The sequence below is a fragment of the Typopeltis vanoorti genome, chromosome 13 (genome assembly GCF_054136105.1).
Source record: "Typopeltis vanoorti isolate ZY-2024b chromosome 13, IOZ_Tvanoo_1.0, whole genome shotgun sequence".
Lineage (NCBI taxonomy): Eukaryota > Metazoa > Arthropoda > Arachnida > Uropygi > Thelyphonidae > Typopeltis > Typopeltis vanoorti.
The window spans coordinates 50,472,668-50,496,174 of record NC_143561.1 but is presented as its reverse complement, the minus strand read 5'-3'; the positions used below and the strand labels follow the sequence as shown (position 1 = coordinate 50,496,174).

At 34.3% G+C, this 23,507-nt stretch overlaps 1 protein-coding gene across 1 annotated transcript; it reads left to right on the top strand.

The window, feature by feature from the left end:
• Positions 1-279: 279 nt before the first annotated feature.
• RpL37A (ribosomal protein L37A) lies at positions 280-21,515 on the top strand. Its single transcript, XM_090402896.1, has 4 exons — positions 280-301; positions 2,406-2,534; positions 10,719-10,801; positions 21,396-21,515. The coding sequence occupies exons 1-4, from the start codon at positions 299-301 to the stop codon at positions 21,457-21,459; spliced, it is 279 nt and encodes a 92-aa protein (XP_090259022.1). The 5' UTR covers positions 280-298; the 3' UTR covers positions 21,460-21,515.
• The last annotated feature ends 1,992 nt before the right edge of the window (positions 21,516-23,507 follow it).

Here is a 23,507-nt window from a genome sequence, read left to right as displayed (position 1 = left end):
TTACAGTAGAGTAGATTATTTTCCTAATTGCCCAGCGCGCGTGCACATTAAATAACGTGTTTTTTATGTGAGGAAACAGATTTTCAAGTATGACTACTCTTCAAAGTATCAGTCTAAAAATGTTTTACATTTTGTGGATGATGCATTTTTCTAAGTACCCACACTCTTCTTTTTAGGCCTAAAATTATTAGTATTGAACAGTTGGCATCTATGCAGGCAGTGTCACTCGATCTCTTTTGAAGTGATTGAATATGAACATTCAGTTGGAAGAGAATTTCGCTTATCAAACTATTTTGAAATGGTAGGTTTTAAATTTTTGAGCCATTCTTTTCAAGCGAGTTTTTCAGAAGTAATTGATTACTTCCAATGGTGATGGCTGCATTCTTCTGTGAGGAAAGCTATTTGTAATTTTAAACCTTAAAAAACACTGTGTGTGTGTGTAGATAAACCCATGTCAAAATTACTACTAAAAAAAGTTATAGTCAATATTCAATTGGAAAAGGCCTGAGTTCACTTCTCATCATGACATGAGGCTTTATATGGGCTTTATCAGTTGAAGGTGAGTTAGCCAAACTCATATGGTAAGGTTTTTTTCCTCCAAGAAACTTGTTTTTTTTTTTTATTCATACAGGTGACAGGCATTTCAGCCATCAGAACACACAATTTGTAAACAAAAAAATACTGTTGGAGGTGGATGGCATTGATGGTAGTTGTGTGTAGTGGCAGAATTAAGCATTAGGGGAGACGTGTGTGTAGGGGAGTGCCCTCCTGCAACAAGTCCTTGGAGCTGTCAATAATAATATAATAGCATGTTCATAGTGTTTAGGAGCGAGCCCCTAAACACAGTGTATGCTATTATACCGAATTTCAAATAGAGGAGCTTCATGAACAAATTTCAGAAGTAATATATTAGTGAAAATTTACTTTTAAAATAAAATATTTTCATTTCAAGTATATACCGTAATACCCTGCCTTGTGATGATACACTCATGACCAGTGCCCATTTGTACAACACTGAAACTGAATTTGTTCGTGTGACTCTTTCAGTTAAGACTTACCTATTTACACAATGTTGAATTTATTCATATGGGTTTTGAATGATTTGAGAGTGGCGATATGCAAAGATTTGATAAGAGGTGTGTCAGTGAAAAGGTACACAAGGTCTATTTTCTGAGAGGTAGAATGAACAGGATGGGTGAACATGGGATAAGAGCATTTGTTTTGATGAAAAATTTTGGAGACTATTACTATGAATGGTAGCTTTAATGATCTTCTTGCTTTAAGCTTCAGCTTGTCTCTAATACTTTGATGCAGTCAATCCATCACTTTGTTAATCTGGCAAGAGTTTAGTATAAGTTTATAAGTAGTGGTAGTTGACACAAATGATTTGACTGGTAACAAGAATGTAAAGAGGGATGTCATGAGGCTGTTAGGGAGAGTGGAAGATAACTGTGTGGTAGTCAAGGTAGTCAGCGTGTTGCCCAGATATTGATAATGATGAGTTGAGAAGATGAGCAAAAATTCTGAATGGGATGCTACCAGTTGTGTGAGGATAAAGGAGTTCATTTTGGGAGTTTGAGGGACAGATAGAGCTGTATAAAAGAGATGGATTTGGTGCAAGTCGGTTGGAGAAACTGTTTTTGCAAGAGAGAATGACTGAAGTGAATGTAAGACCTGATGAAGCAACAGGTGTGGAAGAAGCAGAAAGGTAAGCAATTTTGTGAGTGGCACAAGTGAAGAGAATAAGAGAGAAGAACACAGAGTGGACAGCGAAACAGGGGAGGCCAGGGAACACTGGATGAAAAGTGTAGATGATGGTTTCAGGAATAGATGTGAGTGTGCAAGACAAAATTAAGATAGTTGTCGGAAGTTTTTCCATTTGGTTATACTATAAATTAAAGATGCCAAGAAATTATATTCTAGGTTTCATCCTTTATCCAAGTGTAAGCAAACAAAGTTTGCACCTGAAGCCGCTTCACAACTGGGTTATTTGTATATAGAGGCTAATGATTACATACTTTAGTATCTCATAATGTAATGCACATATCCTTATGGATCTCTATATATAAGTAGCCCAGTCACGAAGTGACTTCACCCACAAATTTTGTTTACTTACACTTGGATAAAGTATGAAACCAAGGATATAATTTCTTAGCATCTTTAATTTATAATATAACCAAGCGAAAAAAACTTTCAGTATTTGTCTCTAATCCAGAGTATTTTAGTGATAAGGTGTGACACTTTTTGGCTACTTGTATATGGAAATATGACATGCATTACTTGAACACTTCTTGGTCTGGATAATGAACTTTTCCTTAACGAATAGCATAGCACATGTCTAAGGATATGTGCATTGCATTATTTTAAGTTTTGTAATTAATAATGTGACATTTCTTTCTAAACAGGCAAAGAGAACAAAGAAAGTTGGAGTTGTAGGGAAATATGGTACTCGATATGGTGCATCTCTCCGTAAAATGGTGAAGAAAATTGAAATTACCCAACATAAAAAATATACTTGTACATTCTGTGGAAAGGTATGGATATCTTATATATAAAAGAATCATATGCATATTTGTATACTCATGAGCTGGACAGATATGTTCAGATAACTGTTTTTTGAGAAAACTTGTAGATAAGTGATTTGCTGTAAACTTAAATTTACTTTTACTCAGCATTTTCCCAACTGGAGAAAGACTATTCCAGGGGCATACATATAAGGACTTTTCACCTTAAGTTGCATTGCTGGTCTCATATGTAGGTGGCAGGACTTTTCCTCTCAGAAACTTATAAATTTTTCATAACAAACTGACCAAAAGAAAAAAACAATGTAGTATACAAACACATTGGCTCAGTCTTTTAGTTTTCTTATCTGTGCTCCTAAACAAATCCAGTGCAAATTTGTAATGAAAATTAGCAGTACAATTATCAATTGTTTTAATTATTGACCTGCATCAGATTTAAGATATCATCTGCATATGGAAAATAATATATAAAATTTGAGATGGTGAAAGTTCTCCATTCATCTGGAATTAACTTAAAGCCTTCTGGATTATTCATTATAGCTGCTACAAAATTTTTCTGCTGCTTATAGCATTTCAGGTTGAATATCTGCTGATGCCTTTCATATAACTTTCTCTACTCATTTATTTGATCTACACCTGATTGCATTCCTCCTCTGATATTTTATTCAATCTTTTTCATTTATTACCTCATCTAATAAGTTTTCCAAGTTATGTTTATGATTTTTCATTCTTTTTATGGTACTCTTTTCTCTATCTAAGATTTCTTATAGCTTATAAATCATTTTACTGCCTTTGTCATATTCTATATTCTTTTCATAGCTTTTTTATGTTTTTGTCTCTAGTCTTTAAAAACATAATTTTGATTTCTAGTTCCAACTTATGATTTCTTTTAATGGACTGCTTTAAATTTCCATGGAATTCTAATATTTTGCTCAACATCAAGCAGTGTTAAATAAGTAGTATACCAAGCTATTTTAAACCTGGTTTTAATCCATTTCCCAAGTGAGCAAACAGACAAAGTCAAGTTTGCACCTGCAAGTAGTGCAAGTCTGGGTGACCCCACATGTAGTGCAAGTCTTAGGCAACTTGTGGTAAAGGTGGAATAAGCTCTGATCACTATTCTTGGTATTTACCCTTAATGCAAAGCACATCTCCTTGAGGAGATGTATGATGCTATATATTAAAGGCAAGGGGCCACTACCCAGACCGGTTTCGACCTTTATTGGGGTCTCATCGGTGGGGGCCAGGCTTAGAAATACCAAGGTTAAGTAATACAGAGCTTATAAATATTTTACCAAAACAAGTTACCATAAGGTGCTTTGACCTTATTAAATAAAAATCTCAGGATGAGAGATAGAATCAAGCAGTGGTCATTTCATATCTCCTGTATGTTTGTATCAATCTGAAGAATTAACAGTAATATAATTGATAACAGGATTCTTATTTTATGTTTACTTCATGTGAACTTGGCACATTTTTATGTTGAAACATGAGGTTAATAATGACTAGAAAAATAGCTAGTAGTAAAGTCTCGAGCAGATGCTAGCCTGTTGGGTGGGGATTTTCCAAAACATTTACTCATTATCTGGGATTTATTTCTTTACTGTTTAGATTTCAAACAAGAACCATTATCATCTACCCTCTCTAATGCTGACTCAAATTCTACTACTATTTTGTTAAACTCTTCTTTGGCACCATAAGCAGAAGTAATTGTCTAATTTCTCACTTTGAAATTTGCTCTCATTCATGAAGTTCATGTTTAGTGTTGAATATTATTAATTACTCCTACCTTTACCCTATTCCTTAGGGCCTGAAAAAATCATCCATCATACTTATTGTAAAAGATGTATATTTTTGTCTTGTCTTGTCTCAGCAACTCGCAGTTAAGTCAGCGTGATATTTTTGTAATCCCTGTGCTGGCTCTACATTTTAGCATTGATGTTTCTTATTTTGATGGTACCTATCTTCATTTCTTTCTTTCTTCTTTTTTAATTTAAAAAAACAAAAACAAGGATCTTATATAACTGGACTATGCTCTACCCAAGTCCTAAATAAGCTGTTCTTATTCTTCAGTATTCAAGTGGATACATAATATGTGGGAACACATGGGAAAACGTTTGAGATAAAAGCACCAATCATTTCTGTTTTTATTTTGTGTAGCTATGCTCAAGTCTGCCAGTTAAATATCTGATCCATAAGCCACTCCTTAAGGGAATAATCATCTTGATGTGCAGCAACTTAAGATTAATATTGAGTTATCCTTTTGTTTTAATTTTATTTTCAGTTTAAGAATATAATAATAATGCTAATTAAATTTAGTGGTTAAAAAAGTATCCAAAATTTAAGCCTGTTTAGGTTTAATTTTGTGTTCTGTTCAAAAGTAATTATTCAGTTTCCACTAAGTTCTGATGTAACTGGAAAATTCCAAATGTGAATAATATTACAGATCATCATTAGTGTATTTTGCAGTGAAAAATGGAGCTGAAACTTCATTTGGCCAGATTGGTCTTCTTAAGGAAGATTTTACCAAATAGATGCACAGTGCATCTATTTGATAAAACATGCATATATTGATGATATGCTTTGCCATTACTGCTTAAAGGGCATCTCTGAAGAGTACACGTGTCCACCTTTTAATAATTTTAATTATGGATTGAACTGGCCCTGTACCAGAAACTAAGCAAAATCCAGGAATTTTATTCTCTTCTCTGAAATCTGCTAAATAAATGTAGTCTAACTCATCATTTTAATGAGTTAGACTACATCTTTACTTTAAGAGAAGATGATAAATTATCTAGTGTTTTTTCATTCATCATGAGTGTCACATTTCAGTCTTGCCAAGAGAATATTGCTCATACCAGTACTTACTTTGACTATTTGCAATCTTCTCTTTCATGAACAACTTAAACAGATCACTTGTCAGTAGAATAATGATAATGTTACCACCTTCATTGTTACTAAAACACAATCCTACATTCTTTCAAAAATTTTAATCTTATTGCACCCTCTCTTACCTTTTGATATTACCTAGATCACCAATTCTCTCATATGATATTTACTTGGCTGTGTGCACTCTAGTGTCCTGCACCAGTGAGAAAACATCACTATCAACAATAACACAGTCAATGAGACTTCTTGTTCTTTGCCTCCTCCATGTTGTACCATCATTATATATTGTCATGGGAAAGCTTTGAAAAGAACATAGAAAATAAATATCAAGAAGGTGGCAAGATATTCTGGAGATTGTTGAAGAAGCTCAAAAATAGAGGAAAGAGTGCTGGAAAATAAATTAGAGATGATAAAGGTGACATGAAAACTGGAGAAAAAGATCCTTGAAGTATGGAGTAATTATTTCGAAAAATTGCTAAATGAAACAATCAGTGACAGCACAGCAGTAAAAAAAACACTGACCAGGCATCCGATCAGAAATACTCGTCCATACTTGAAATAGAAAAAGCCTGAAATGTTGAAAGGCTGCTGGAGTAGATGACATTCGACCAAAAATACTCAAGTATGGAGGTATAAAAATCTTTCAATGCTGCACTACATAGTTCAGAAGGCCTGGACAGAGGGACAAATTCCCGATGATTGGATTAGAGCTCTCATGGTACCCATATATGAAAAGGGAAATAAAACTGAATATGAAAATTACAGAGGTATTTCTCTACTGAGTGTTCCTGGTAAGATTGGTGTCCTATTTTTTTCTGTTTCTGAAAGAAAACCATCTAAAAGAATGTTTATTCCTGTCATTGTAAAGATAGAATTTAGCTTGATGTAAAAATTTATTTTTTATTTAATTTAATTTAATTTTTTATTTATTTATTTTTTTTTTCCACCAGAGGTCACGCCAGTAGAATAACATGTGATCAAATCATTGTTTCTCTAGCTTACAGTTAATGATGTAACTCAGCTTGTTCTGTATACTTATGTACGCTCCAGATGATGATCTTGATGTGAAGATCAAAACGTCGGGATAATAAAAAAAAGTTTTTTTAACACGGTTGTAAATTCCATAAAATTTTTAAAATGAATGCTGATCACCGTGTAACCCTAAAAGAAAGGATTAGGAACTGTCTGCCTAGAAGGGCTCTATTTAATTTGTATGAATTAATTGTGTTGTGTTAAGAGAGATAATTGATGACCACGTGAGTGTAGAATGTGTGATAACTTGTGATGGGATAATGTTATATAGAGGTGGTCCAAGCAAAATATGTTCATGTATTTCATTAGTAATAATGAACCAGAAATCTTACTAAAATTTGATTCAGATTATCTAGAAATAAAACTTTCGTGTATCATTTCTTTAATGAATAAATATGTTTCTTAGTACCTGCCTGATCTGGTTTAGTATATGAATTCAAAAAGCCACTAATAAAAATGTTATCGAACTTAGTGGGAAGAACCCACGTGTATAATTTAACAAAGTGGACCACGACTGCATGCAAGAATATAGTGAACAGAAGTTAGAAATTTACCATAGTTTAGTTACATATACAAGAAACATATTATTTAACATATTAAAAGAAAGACAAATACCAAATAATATCCTAAAAGCTGTCACAAGTATATATGAAAATAATCAAATACAAATAAGATTAAATCATGAGCTATCATATACAAGAGAGATAAACGAAGGGGTCCGACAGGGATGTTCCCTCTCAGCAACTCTTTTTAATGTCTACTTAAATGAAATAATAATAAAATGGAGTAAAAATTTACATCAAGGAATTAAACTTTCACCCACAGTTAACTTAAACACTCTCCTCTTCGCAGACGACCAAATAATAATTACAAATTCTGAAGATAACTTACAAAAAGCTACTTTAAATCTAAATGAGATATCCAAAGATTATGGTATGATAATATCAATGGAAAAATCAAAAACTATGGCCTTTAAAGGACAAGATCCAGCAAGAACTAAAATAGTATTAGATAACAAGATCTTAGAACAGGTGAATTCATTTAACTACCTAGGATGTATGATCACTTATGAAAATGAAAAAGATATAAACATAAAAATTGCAAAATATTTAAAAATAACAGGAGTAATTAACTCTATATTTAAACCAAACCTAGTTCAAAAACAAACCAGGCTAAAAGTATACAATACATTATCCCTACCGGTCTTAATGTATGGAAGCGAAATCTGGATAATAAAACAAAAAGACAAACAAAGATTAACAACAGCAGAAATGAAGTTTATGAGAAAAACTGCAAAGTATACCCTATTTGATCACAAAAGAAACGAAGATATTATGAAAGAATTAAACCAAGAACCAGTAATTGAAAAAATTAAAAAATATAAACATAGATGGATGGAACACGTTCAAAGAATGAAAACAGAAAGATTACCAAAACAAGCCTTCAAGTACAAGCCATTTGGAAAAAGAAAACCAGGACGTCCTCTTAAACGATTCAACGATGACTTCTAAGGCCATACTAGGCTAAATCCTTGATACGTATGATGATGATAGTTACTGTGTATCACTGAGAGAGCCATCCTGGATAAGAGTCTCATCTATCCTCGGTATTGGCTGGCGCAGTAAAAAAATAAATTTGTCAATGCTTATCAGGTGGACTGTCTCAGAAGATATGTTTAATGGCTGCGTCTCAATCTGGGACAAAGCCCTAATCATAAAGTATCCTACACATGATTAAACTTAAGAGCGGCCAAAGATTTTGTTTGTTAAAAGGGGGAAAGATTTAAGAGAACAACGAGTTAAGTATAGACTAACCTTAAAGGCAAAAAGGGACAAAATATGGAAATAGAGGATATAACAATGGTATGAAGATCAGCAATAACAAGACAAAGATGATGAAAATATAAGCATTGAAAATATCAACTATTGTCGATGGAGAACCTATAGAACAAATAAAACATTTCAGCTACTTAGGCATGATTTTTAGTGAAGATGTAAATTAAATATGGAAATAGACAACAGAATCAACAAAGTTGGTATGGTAATAAGTCAACTGAATACATTTATATGGAATAAGAGAGAAATTAGTCAAAACTAAATTGGCTGTATGCAAGACAGTGTTCGAACCAATGTTAACTTATGGATCTAAGAGCTGGGTTAGAAGTAAAACACTTGACCAAAGACTAGAGACTGCAGATATGAGACTCCTGAGAAAAATTAGGGGCATAAACAGATGGCATCAATGGCAATATCATATTAAAAACAAGAATATTAGGAAAGAACTTGACATTGTTAGCAGAACTAATCTCAGGTGGTATGGTCAGTTAAACAGAATGGGAGAGGAAAGATTAGCAAAACAAGTGTTATCTGCTAGGTTGGCAGGAAAAAGACTCAGAGGCAGACCAAGATATAGGTGGATTGATACAGTAAAAAAGTGCCTTAGAAGATAGAAATATAAGATCTGACAATGTTGGAGTCTTAACAGATAATAGATTGATTTGGAGGAAAATTGTTGATAGGAAGATGTGTCTGACAGTCATTTCCTACTCTGCTATTTAGATTCCCAAACATAGACCAACTTTTCCTTTTTCATTGTGTCAGTTGCTTTTTCTAAAGCCTCAAAAAAATTCTTTCGCTTCTACCTTTAGTAGAACCTTCTGTGAGACCATAAGCACAAAGAAGTCTCATTTTCCAGTTCCCCATTCTGATAATTGCCCAAATCATTCTACTTGATATTGTCTGCTATTCAAAAAGTTAGCCTTGTATTTAGTGTTGAATACTATAACTACTACTCCTTTTCCATGATTGTTATTGTCTGAATATAACATTTTGTATTTCTTGCTTAGGAAGATCTCACCAGTTTTTGTCTTATTTGTTTGTGACCCCCTATTATGTTGATCTGGTACTTATCCAATTCTTCTGCTAGTTCCATTTCTTTGCTATTCAGACTTCTTATGTTAATAGTACCGATCTTGAACTCTGGTAGTGTTGAGTTTGGGTGTGTTTCATGATTTGTTCCAGTAACTGACTTTTTGCTGATTGTCCTGGTTCCCTGGCGAAAACGGCGGGGACCTTGTTTAATCGGGTGACACCCAGCCAGCATGAAATTATATCATTGTACTATCATTTTACTTGTGGTTTAAGCCAATAAGAATACAGTTTGGTCAGCTAAATGTCAAATTGCCAGCCCATCCTCATTCGTTCAGTATCCAGTAGATACCTAAAAGGGGTGTACCATGAGAAGATGAGGACATTAGGTCAGAAGTCCTGGTCAGTTCTCCGCATTATTCCTTTAAAGGCATTGTGGAGGTCTCCTCTCAGTTATATAGCTTTGACTTAAGCACCCTGAAATGCGATGTATCAATATTGTTTTGCAACAAAATTTAAAAAAGCTTCAGAAATGCTCCAGAAGAATGTAATGAAAATCAAGACTTAATCCCACACCAAGTATGATCTGTTTTCATCAAAAATCTAATTCTGAACTGAGATGTACCACATTTCATGTCACAGAACGTGAAATCAACAACTAGTATTGTTCTAGTGCGTGTCAGCCTTGTTGGGCGAGTGGTTCATGTCTTTGCTCTCTAGCCAAGAAGCTGTGGGTTTGAATCCTGCCAAGGACATGGATGTTTGTGATTGTACTACTAATCAACCAGTTATTATCTGTATGGCTGTGACCTGTGTTGATGCAACACAGGTCACAGTCAGAAAGACAAAAGATCTAAAGTCCTATTTTTTTGGCACCTTCTAACGAAAAAAAAAAAATATGACTAGGAATAGGATAGGACTTTAGATCTTTTGTCTTTTACAATTGTTTCACTCACTCACTGTCGCGTTTACAAGTGTGTTGTGCTCTGATGATGCTGAGTTGAAAATCAGCGAAATATAAGCGTTAATAAAACATCTTTGTGATAAAAGTGTGTGTGGTGTTGTTAATACCGTGAAAAATAAGTCGTGTGTAATTAATTTTTTCTAGTTTTATATATATATGTGTGGGAACAAAAAGGTGTCAGCTGATTTTTTTTTTTTTTTTTTTTTTTTTTTAGCTGATGTATATAATTTTTAGTACTTCTGATATAAGTTTGACCACTTACAAAACTTGTTGGGTTATGTTTATTTTATTGAACTTGTTATGTTTAGAAACATTTGTATTCATCTAATGTTACTATTGCCAGTTTTTTTTTTTTTTTTTTTTTTTTTTTTTTTTTTTTTTTTTTTTTTTTTTTTTCACTGCATTCAACTACTGCTGTTTATATGATGGTTTTCATTTTTACAGGATTCTATGAAAAGGCATTGTGTTGGAATCTGGAAATGTAGAGCTTGTCAGAAAACTGTTGCTGGTGGAGCATATGTATTTAGGTATATATCACTATTTTGGTAAATTAATGTGATGATTATGCAGTTTGCCTTTTTCTTTAATTGGATTTCTCTAGATCTAAATATTTAAAAAAAAAATCTTCAAATATTGTCTTATGGAAACAGAAATTAGAAATGAGGAAACTAAATTTTCTCTCTCCAGGCATCATTAATTTATTCACGATTTCTAGAATTTCTGATTTCAACTTATGTTCATAACACTTTTGCCTCTTAGCAGATTAACAATGTCATTGGAGATTGGTGTATCAGACTTATATATATATTATTCATCATCAAATTCCTGCCACGTACCCTCAAGGGGTGTACAGAATATGATAGTACTACATGAAAAATTTACATCATTACTAACTTCTCCTATCTACAATTTTCCTCCAAATCAGTCTGTTACTTGTCAAGACTCCGACATTATCAGATCTTATATATCGTCTATGGCACTTTGTACCGTATCAATCCACCTATATCTTGGTCTTCCTCTGGGTCGTTTTGCTGCCAACCTGGCAGAGAACACTTGTTTTGCTAATCTTTCTTCGCCCATTCTGTTTAAGTGACCATACCACCTGAGATTAGTTCTGCTATTGGATGCTGATAATGTCAAGTTCTTTCCTAATATGCTCATTTTTAATATGATATTGCCATTGATGCCATCTTTTCACGCCTCTAATCTTTCTCGGGACTCTCATATCTGCGGTCTCTAGTCTTTGGTCAAGTGTTTTACTTCTGACCCATCTCTCAGATCCATAAGTTAAAACTGGTTTGAACACTGTCTTGTATACTGCTAATTTAGTGTTCTGACTAATTTCTCTCTTATTTCATATGAATTTATTCAATTGACTTCCTACCATACCAGCTTTGCTGATTCTGTTGTCTATTTCTATATTTAATTTACCATCTTCACTAAAAATCATACCTAAGTTGCTGAAATGTTTTACTTGTTCCACAGGTTCTCCATTCACAACACAGTTGACATTTTCAGTGATTCTGCCTATTTTCATTGTCTTTGTCTTTTTATTGCTGACCTTCATACCATATCTATTACAACAGTTATTCAATTTAGTCAGTGAATCTTGCAGACTTGTAGCGGATTTATTTAGAAGTATAACATCGTCTGCATAAAGCAAAGAGCTGACATTAACATCTCCAATTTTGATATCGGGTTTAATACCACTTTCTTTCATAATGTGACCACATAGATAATGAATAACAGAGGACAATGTACATCCTTGTCTGACACCAGATTTAACATTAAACCATCTTCCTGTACTTCCTTCAATTCTAACTGCTGACTTACAACTCAAATAAAGACTAAGTATTGCTTGATATAATGCCTCATTAACACCATATAACTGTAGCGTATTGAATAGCTTCTCTCTTGGCACCTTGTCATATGCCTTTTCCAAATCGACAAAACTTAAATACAGATCTTTGTTATATTCCCATGATTTCTCCACTATTTGTCGTTAAGTGAAGATCTGATATTGACAGCTTCTATTTGGCCTGAATCTAGCTTGTTTTTCACCAAGCTTTTCTTCCACAATTCTTCTCAATCGTTTTTCAAGTATACTTGCATAAATCTTGCCAGGAACACTCAGTAGGGAAATACCTCTGTAATTCTCACATTCAGTTTTATTTCTCTTTTTATATATGGGTACTATTAGAGCTCTACTCCAATCATCGGGAATTCGTCCAGGCATTCTGAACTATGCAGTGCAGCCAGCCACTGTAAGACTTTTATACCACCATACTTCAGCATTTCTGGTTGAATATCATCTACTCCTGACTGCATGCCTCGTCAGTGTTTTTTATCACTGCTTGTTTCATTTAGCAGTTTTTCAAAGTAATTACTCCATACTTCAAGGATATCTTTTTTTCCCATTTTCATGTCACCTTTATCATCTCCAACTCCTTTTACAGCACTCTTTCCTCCATTCCTAAGCTGCTTCACACCTCCAGAATATTTTGCCGCATTCTTGATATTTATTTTCTATGTTCCTGCCAAAGTCCTCCCATGATTTTTTGTTTAGCTAGTTTTATACAGTGTTTAGCTTTCTTACATTTGTCTCTGTATTCTCTAACAGCACAAGCTGACTTATTTGCCAGAACTTTTGATATGCTTTCTTCTTTTCCTTCACTGCCTCTTTAACTTCCTGTGTCCACCATGGAGTTCTAATTTTTCTATCCTTGCAGACAACTTCACCACATGCTTCTTGAGCTGAATCAGTCAGGGTTTTCTTCAAGGTTTGGTTCCTGTTCACAAACTCTTTCATTTTTTCTTCAATGATCTTTGTGTATTTTTCTTCAATGATCTTTGTGTATTTTAGTCTACAGTTCACATCTGAGAGCTGCTCAACTTTTATTTGCTTTAAAACTTTCTTACATGTTATTCTTTTCAATATGAAATTCAATTTTATCCTGCTCAAGACTAAATAGTGATCACTTCCAATTTCAAATCTTCTGTACACTGGTGTTCTGCACCAGGGAGAAAACATCACTATCAATGAGACTTTTCTTATTCCTAGCCTCTTCTCTCCATGTGAATTTGTGCACATTTTTATGTTGGAACATGGTGTTAGTAATAACCAGTCCATGTGCTGAGCAGAAATCCAACAGATATTTGCCATTATTATTAGCTTTGCTCTTTTCTCAAAATTTTCCCAAAATATTTTTGTATGTCTCACAATCATTTCCTACTCTGCTATTTAGATCCCCAACAAGGACCAACTTTTGCTTTTTCTAATGCATCAAAATTCCTCCACTTCTACCTTAGTCGAACCTTCTGTGGGACCATAGGCAAAAATAAGTCTCATTGTCCAGTTTCCCATTCTCATATTTACCCACATTACTCTACTTGAGACTGCCATTCAAGAAGATTAGCCTCGTATTTTGTGTTGAATACTATGGCTTCTCCTTCTTTTCCTTGATTGTCGTGTGTTTTCAGATTTGTTCCAGTAGCTGACTTTTCACTGTTCGCCCTGGTTCCCTGGCGAAAACAACGGGGGCCTTGTTTAACCGGGCGACGCCTCAGCCGGCATGAAGTTTTGTCATGTTGTACCATCATTTTTTATTTTGGTTTAACCAATAAGAATACAATTTGGTCTGCTAAATTCCAAATTGCCAGCCCATCCTCGTTCGTTCAGTAATGAGATAGATACCCAATAGAGGTGCAATACGAGAAGGTGAGGATTGGAAATTAGGTCAGAAGCCCTGGTTGGTTCTCTGCATTCCTTTAAAGGCTATATGGAGGCCTCCTCTCAGTTATATAGCTTTGACCCTTGAGCACCCCTATATATATTGTTAATTAGTTTAAATATATATATATATATATATATATATATATATATATTGTCTTTTGTACTTGTTCTGTTAATACAATGTTAAGTCTGTAATTTTTCATATATTTCTTTGATTGTGATACCTGAAGATGTTGATCAATTCAACGAAACTAGTAAACTAGTAGTATCTTTTCAAATAAACCATGTCATCTCTTTATCTCTCGGTATCAGTCATTAAAACTTTTTAATATTTTCCACCGAGTAAAATGAGTTATAATAATAAAGGGTCAAAGCTGTATAACTGAGAGGAGACCTCCACATAGCCTTTAAAGGAATGCGGAGAACCGACCAGTGCTTCTGACCTAATGTCCAATCCTCACCTTCTCGTGGTGCACCCTGTTGGGTATCTACTTTGATACTGAACGAACAAGGATGTGCTGGCAATTTGGGAATTAGCCGACCAAATTGTATTCTTATTGGTTAAACCAAAATAAAAAATGATGGTACAACATGACAAAATTTCATGCCGGCTGGGGCGTCGCCCGGTTAAACAAGGCCCCCGTTGTTTTCGCCAGGGAACTAGGGCGAACAGCGAAAAGTCAGCTACTGGAAGAAATCTGAAAACAAACCCCAACTTAACATCACCAGAGTTAAAGATCGGTACTATCAACGTAAGAAGCCTGAACGGCAAAGAAATGGAGCTAGCTGAGGAATTAGATAAGTACCAGATCGACATAATAGGGGTGACTGAAACAAAAAAGACCAAAACTGGTGAGATCTTTCTGAGCAATAAATACAAAATGTTATATTCAGGCAATGACAATCAAGGAAAAGGAGTAGCCATAGTATTCAACACAAAATACGAGGCTAATCTTCTTGAATGGAAGTCAGTCTCAAGTAGAGTAATGTGGGCAAATATGAGAATGGGGAACTGGACAATGAGACTTATTTGTGCCTATGGTCCCACAGAAGGTTCTACTAAGGTAGAAGTGCAGGAATTTTTTGACGCTTTAGAAAAAGCAACTGACACAATGAAAAAGGAAAAGTTGGTCCTTGTTGGGGATCTAAATAGTAGAGTAGGAAATGATTGTGAGACATACAAAAATATTTTGGGAAAATTTGGAGAAAAGAGCAAAGCTAATAATAATGGCAAATATCTGTTGGATTTCTGCTCAGGACATGGACTGGTTATTACTAACACCATGTTCCAACATAAAAATGTGCAGAAATTCACATGGAGAGAAGAGGCTAGGAATAAGAAAAGTCTCATTGACTATGTTGTTGTTGATAGTGATGTTTTCTCCCTGGTGCAGGACACCAGAGTGTACAGAGGATTTGAAATTGGAAGTGATCACTATTTAGTCTTGAGCAGGATAAAATTGAATTTCATATTGAAAAGAATAACATGTAAGAAAGTTTTAAAGCGAATAAAAGTTGAGCAGCTCTCAGATGTGAACTGTAGACTAAAATACAGAAATATTATTGAAAAGAAAATGAAAGAGTTTGAGAACAGGAATCAAACCTTGGAGATTCAGTGGCAAACTCTGAAGGAAACATTGATTGATTCTGCCAGAGAGGCATGTGGTGAGGTTGTGTGCAAGGATAAAAAAATCAGAACTCCCTGGTGGACACAGGAAGTTAAAGAAGCAGTGAAGGAAAAGAAGAAAGCATATCAAAAGTTCCTGGCAAATAAGTCAGCTTTTACTCTTACAGAATACAGGGACAAATGTAAGAAAGCTAAACAGTGTGTAAAACTAGCTAAACAAAAGTCATGGGAGGACTTTGGCAAGAATATAGAAAATAAATATCAAGAAGGTGGCAAAATATTTGGGAGGTTGTTGAAGAAGCTTAGGAATGGAGGAAAGAGTGCTGTAAAAGGAATTAGAGATGATAAAGGTGAAATGAAAACAGGAGAAAAAGATATCCTTGAAGTATGGAGTAATTACTTTGAAAAACTGGTAAATGAAACAAGCAGTGATGACAGCACAGTGATAAAAAACACTGACCAGGCATGCAGTCAGGAATACATATCCATACTTGAAGTAGAAAAAGCCATCAAAGGCTTGAAATGTGGAAAGGCAGCAGGAGTAGATGATATTCGACCAGAAATGCTGAAGTATGGTGGTATAAGAGTCTTACAGTGGCTGCACTGCATAGTTCAGAAAGCCTGGACAGAGGGACGAATTCCCGATGATTGGAGTAGAGCTCTCATAGTACCCATATATAAAAAGGGAAATAAAACTGAATGTGAGAATTACAGAGGTATTTCCCTACTGAGTGTTCCTGGCAAGATCTATGCAAGTTTACTTGAGAAACGGTTGAGAAGAATTGTGGAAGAAAAGCTTGGTGAAGAACGAGCTGGATTCAGGCCAAATAGAGGCTGTCAGGATCAGATCTTCACTTTACGACAAATAGTCGAGAAAGCATGGGAATATAACAAAGATCTGTATTTAAGTTTTGTCGATTTGGAAAAGGCATATGACAAGGTGCCAAGAGAGAAGCTATTCAATATGCTGCAGTTATATGGTGTCAATGGGGCATTATATCAAGCAATACTTAGTCTTTATTTGAGTTGTGAGTCAGCAGTTAGAATTGAAGGAAGTACAGGAAGATGGTTTAATGTTAAATCTGGTGTGAGACAAGGATGTACATTATCCCCTCTGTTATTCATTATCTATATGGATCACATTATGAAGGAATGTGGTATTAAACCTGGTATCAAAATTGGAGATGTTAATGTCAGCTCTTTGCTTTATGCGGATGATGTTATACTTCTAAATAAATCCGCTACAAGTCTGCAAGATTCTCTGACTAAATTGAATAGCTGTTGTAATAGATATGGTATGAAGGTCAGCAATAAAAAGACAAAGACAATGAAAATAGGCAGAATCATTGAAAGTGTCAACTGTGTTGTGAATGGAGAACCTGTTGAACAAGTAAAACATTTCAGCTACTTAGGCACAATTTTTACTGAAGATGGTAAACTAAATATAGAAATAGACAACAGAATCAGCAAAGCTGGTATCGTGGGAAGTCAATTGAATAAATTCATATGGAATAAGAAAGAAATTAGTCGGAACACTAAATTAGCTGTATACAAGACTGTGTTCAAACCAATTTTAACTTATGGATCTGAGAGCTGGGTTAGAAGTAAAACACTTGACCAAAGACTAGAGACTGCAGATATGAGACTCCTGAGAAAGATTAGAGGCGTGAACAGATGGCATCAATGGCAATATCATATTAAAAATGAGGATATTAGGAAAGGACTTGACATTGTCAGCATCCAGGAATGCGTTAGCAGAGCTAATCTCAGATGGTATGGTCACTTAAATAGAATGGGAGAGGAAAGATTAGCAAAACAAGTGTTCTCTGCCAGGTTGGCAGCAAAACGACCCAGAGGAAGACCAAGATATAGGTGGATTGATATGGTACAAAGTGCCTTAGACGATAGAAATATAAGATCTGATAATGTTGGAGTCTTGACAAGTAACAGACTGATTTGGAGGAAAATTGTAGATAGGAAGTTAGTAATGATGTAATTTTTTCATGTAGTACTGTCATATCCTGTACACCCCTTGAGGGTACATGGCAGGAATTTGATGATGATGATGATGATATATATATATGTGTGTGTGTGTGTAATTATGAGCTTCAACTCGGTTGTTATGATACATTTTAAAAATAGAGATTTAATTACTTTAAACAGAGATAAAATATTAAGTTTTAATGAGAACGATACAACTAGTTTCAGCTTTTTACAGCCTTCATCAGGTATCCACTAAAGGTAGAAAATAATAAAATTTGAAGTTTCTAAAAAACTGAGAATCACAGGTAAAAAAAGCAATACATAATTGACATATAAAAAACGTATTTTTTAATAACGTGCCATTGTTTATTGCGTGCGTGCTCGTAGGCTCTCACATGCAACTGCATTATCTAGTCATGTTCTTTTCTCAAATAATCCTCATAATGATCTCCAAAGTCACTCAGTTTGCTATGATAGATCCGAAAACATTTTTCGCTGCAGTGATGAGTTTGAAAAGAAAATTGTGGAATCCAGGGTAATCCTCCTTAATCCTGAACAGTTAAACAACAATTTGAGTTACAACATCCCTGAGAGACATACTGCAGTTGTTCAATGCTGGCTTTCACGAGAGCCTACAAGCACGCACGCAGTAAACAATGGCATGTTGGATAGAACAACTTTAAAAATACGTTTTTTATATGTCAATTATGTATTGCTTTTTTACCTGTAATTTTTTTTTTTTTTTAGAAACTACAATTTTTATTATTATTTTCTACCTCTAGTGGATACCTGATGAAGGCTGTAAAAAGCTGAAACTAGCTGTATCATTCTCACATTCCACATTCCTGATATCACTCCCTCCAATATATCAGAATCATAAAGGAAACCAGGAGAGAGTGCAAAGGAGTGTTAAAAATGATATCAGGAATGTGGAATATTGATTATGAAGGCAGATTGAGAATTTTTAGACTGCAGACATTAGCAAAGAGGAACAATATGATTGAGACTTTGTTAATTCACTAAGGCATGGTTGGAGTGTGTATAAATCTGATGAGCTCATGGTGAATATAACGATCTTAAATCTAGAAAACATTGGAATAATTTTCATATCATGGCATTTTTTTTTTAAAGAAAGGCAATCTGAATATGAAATTTCGCTCATAAGACCTGCACACAATAGTCCAAGTGAGGTCTTATCAAGGCCTTATAAAGAAGCAAATATCCTTATCTTTACATGTGAACGTTTGTTCATTTCAGCGTCGAGCTGTATTTGCAATCTTCGCTGCATGGCCCCCAAACTTCAACTTCCTATCTACTAACACTCCAAGATCCCTAGCCTCATCAGCTTCTTTTAGCATAATCCCACCAATATAATATGACATTGGATATCTAATCACGCTGAAGTGAATGTCTTTACACTGAACTGCCATCCATTTTCCCATGCCCACAATTCCAGCCTATTCAAATCATTCTGCAAGTACTGCATTCCTGATTACTTTGCCTATATTTACATCATTAACAAATAGCTGTATGTCACTTGTCGAATCCTTCCAAATATCATTAATGTACAGATTGAATAACAGTGGACCAAACATTGATCCTTGTAGTACATCACTAGTTACCTTTGCAGGCTCACATCCCTCTTATACCACTTTTTAATATCTGTCAGTCATCTATCCTCTTATCCATGCTAATATTTTATAACCCAAACCCATATTCCAATTTATTCAACTACCATGCTCTATTCTGTCAAAAGCCTTAGCAGAATCCAAAAGTATCATGGTGTATCCATTCCCATTGTCTAGTTCAATTGTGACATTGTTATAGAATGTGAGCAAGTTGCTAAAACATGCCCTTCCATTAGTAAACCCATGTTGCTCATTGCAAAGTAGATTCACTGTCAACCCGTTTCTGAATGCAAGCCCTAACCAATTTTTTCAAAAATCTTCATCACTCCTGAGATACTAATTGGTCAATTGTTGGATACATCAGCAGTCTTTGCACTACCCTTGTGCAATGGAATTATCATACATTCTTTCCATCCTGCAGAAATCTTCACTGTTCTGAGACTCATTTGTGGAAGTGAAGAGCTTTGTACCTTCTTTTCTTTATTTAAATCATTTACATAATTGACAATATGGTCATTTAGCCTAATATTTCCTTCTATTCTGCAGGACCTTGATTATACTGCTATTAACTGCCAAACTAATCAGTGCTACATTTTTACATAAATTTTCTAAGTGGTTTCTGACAGTCTGAATATTAATCAGTACATCTGCAAAGTAGACTGCTTATGTGGGTTTGTTCAACTGAATCTTTGAGAGCATATCCATTTCCTGTGTCTGAATATGTAATTAAGGGTAAAAATAAAAAAGATAGTGCCAAAGAACTCCAGTGGAGATAAGAACTGTCATCTTTTCATTAATGATTGTTGTTGCATAATAATTCTGGTACAGTTCTGCTCTTGCTTTGATTATTTTCAATGATATGCTATAACTGAGAATTTTGAACATCCTTTGTTTATTGGTTGAATTGGAGGGTTTGAGAAATCTGAAGATTAAGAGGTTTTTATATTTTGCCCTTTCTAGCAACCTTCTAAGATAGTGGGTGTGGCCAACTTGCTTCTGGTTTTCAGTAAACCTGTTTGATTTTTGAATAGAAGAGGTGTTACATATGTAAAGTGGTTCTTCCACTCTAAGAGTTCTTAATTTTTCTCTTTAGGTATCTTGCCACTTTCAGCTTTTATTCCTAGCTCTCTAGATCCTTTCTTCAGTGCATAAGGAATTACCTACCCATTCCTATTTGTGCATTAAAATATCCACCTATGATGTGGAGTTATGTGGTAAAACAGTGGAGAGAAAGTTTGAGTTGTAGAAAGCATCCTTGGAGTTTTCGTCTGAAGTGCATAGGTACATGTTTGAGTTTCAAGTTATGGCCATTATTCTCTTAGAGGCTTTAGAGATGTTAATGTAAACCTTTTGTTGAATAGAATTCCAATTCCTCCATTACCAGATTTGTCTGCTGATGTATAGATGAATGTTTTTTTGCGATTTGATGCGACTTCATTCTATTCAAAATCTGTTCTCCACCTGCGTTCTTGGATGCATAGTGCATCAAGCTTAAAGTGCACCAGAGTTGATATTTTGGGTGTCTGCTTCTTGAGCTTCCTTGAAGGCTTTCACGAACACTAAGGTGGTATAGTCACTTAAACAGAATGGAAGAAAGAGAGAGGGAGAAGAGATTAGCAAATAAGTTGGGTGATGGAAATGTTGAAAGAAATGAAGGTTGAAGGAAATGAAGGAACAGTGATTTAGAGACCAGTTGAATGTAATGTTCAAGCATTAATAAACTGATAGGAAAAAGACTCGGGGAAAACCAAGATCTAGGTGATTTATGTAGGAACATTGAAAACATAGGTGCTTTGGAATTGCTTTAGAAGACATGATCAGACAGTACCTGGAGTGCTTACAAATAGCTAATTAATTTGTGTTCACATTATTAACCTGCTATCAACATTAATGAAATGTTGACAGCAGGTTAATAATAATAATATATTACTATCGGAGTATCCTGTACCTCTCATAAGGGTACATATCAGGTATATGTACTCATAAGGGATTTGATATTATTTTTCAGGACAATTTATGTAAGTTATATAAAAATCTAAAATTTACTAGAAGAAAAATAATTCTAGTCATTTCTGTTGAAATCTCAAATTAATGTGTTAAATATGGTTAAGAAAATAGGCTAAAAATAATATATTTTTCTTTTTCTCTAGTACAACTGCTGCAGCTACAGCAAGAAGTGCAGTAAAAAGGTTGAAGGAAATGAAGGAACAGTGATTTAGAGACCAGTTGAATGTAATGTTCAAGCATTAATAAACTTCTCATTTATTATATTTATGAACTTGTGATTTTTTTCATAACATGTGCATTCTAGCATTTTGCTGGAGTACGTGTGGTTTTCATTTTGAAACATTTCAGAAACATCTTAGTTTTCATATTGAGACCAGTGTGGCAAGAATTTTTTCATTATTTGGGAAATGCATGTTTATTTAACGACAGTTTTTTTTTGTGACATAGCAAATATATCAAGATCAAAGACTACAATTTGTGATTATTACTTTCATGTATATCTTTAATAGTTATCTGGTAACTACTAAGATGCACATGATTAAATGTATTTATCATATGCTTTTTTGGGGGGGGGGTGAAGCTGTAAGTAAATTCTCTGAACTGATTATTAAATAGTACACCAAGACTAATAGTTAAAAATGGAGACACTGTGAAAGTAATATTTTATCGGAGCAAGCATTGTTGTATGTCGTCAGCCATCTTGGTTGGCTGAGTGGTTAGCATATTTGCTTTCCAACCAACAGTTCGCAGGTTTCAAATCCTGTCATGGGCATGGATTTTTTGTGACGGTCTTTTGATGGGAGGCTAATTTTATTACCCAGTGTGAGACCACTACCCTGCTTATCTGAGGGCTTAAAAAAAAAAAAAAGTTCCATGTTTTGTCTCCTAGAGCAGGGTTTCCAGACTATTTAGGAGATTAAGTAAAAAATACAGAAAAATTTATAAAGATTAATAATAATAAATTAAATTTCTGAAAAAATCATTCAGAAATGAAATATGAGAATAAATGGATTGTACAAGATAGACAAGTGAAGACATTAAAAGAATTAAACCAGACAATAAATTAAAAATAATAATAAATGGAAAGAGTATCTAGATGTGATGTGTCTAGCTAGGTTTAATACAGAAACTGATTTTTTCTTGCATTCAATTTATTCTACTTCATCATTTTCCTGCAGTATATTTTAAAACTAAATTTAATGAAGTTTGTTTAGAAACAATGAGTACTTTTGTTTCATAAAAATATAAAGCTAGCAGGGGTTGGGGAGGGAGATGAGTATCTCTACTTTCACTTACTTTGCAGAAATCTGGGATATTTCCTTAAGACCTTTATAATGGTATTTTGGTTGAAGATGAGTTGGCCAATCTTGATCAGAGATAGCAAGATATTTCGTTGTGCAAAACAAACTGCGCTGAAGAACATAATCAGTTAGATAATACACTAGCCTCAACGCCTTAGTTGATTTGGCTGTTGTTCCAACCAACGGCCAGGTGGAGCTAATGTCAACTTACTGTGATTTTTCTGCCATTCACTTATGTTTTCAGTCAAAATAGAGTTGTTTCAGTATGTATAGTATGAATATTGGTTTTTAACTCTATGCTTATCTTCTAGAGAGCAGAAATAGAGGAATTTGATCCCTTTGAAACTGTCATAACTAGTCTATTACCACACACCGGCAATTTGATTGTCCTGCTCACACATCTTTGTATGTTTTCTAATATCAGTAAGTGGTATCTTTTTGTTTTTCAGACACAAGATTTGCAACACTATAGCTGAAGAATAATAAATTTATAAATTATTTATAACTGGGTTATAACTCAAATTGTACATCAAGAATGTAAAAGCAATCAGTTTTATTTTTTGCATCAGAAATTATTTGCTAGATGAAAATAGATATCACACCCTATTCTTACAGATTGGTTTACATTCTTACTATCTTCTTTGGGTATTTAAGTAAGAATGCCACCTTGTTAGCTCTGTTCACACATTCTTGAGTAATGATTTTAAGTTCCTTTCTAATATTTGGAATTAGTTTTTTCGAAATAATCGAAAAACACCAGACATGAACTGTGTTTTGATAATGTCCAAGAGTTATTGAGGGTCAAAAAAGAAATTTGAGGAACAAATTATACATTTCACCATTGATTAATATGCCTGTTTTAAAGAACGCATTTATCGAGGAATTGCTGCATATGGAACGCTAAACTGGATTTATATAAGCAGTTTTAGAGAGTTAGAGAAAAAACTTGCACAA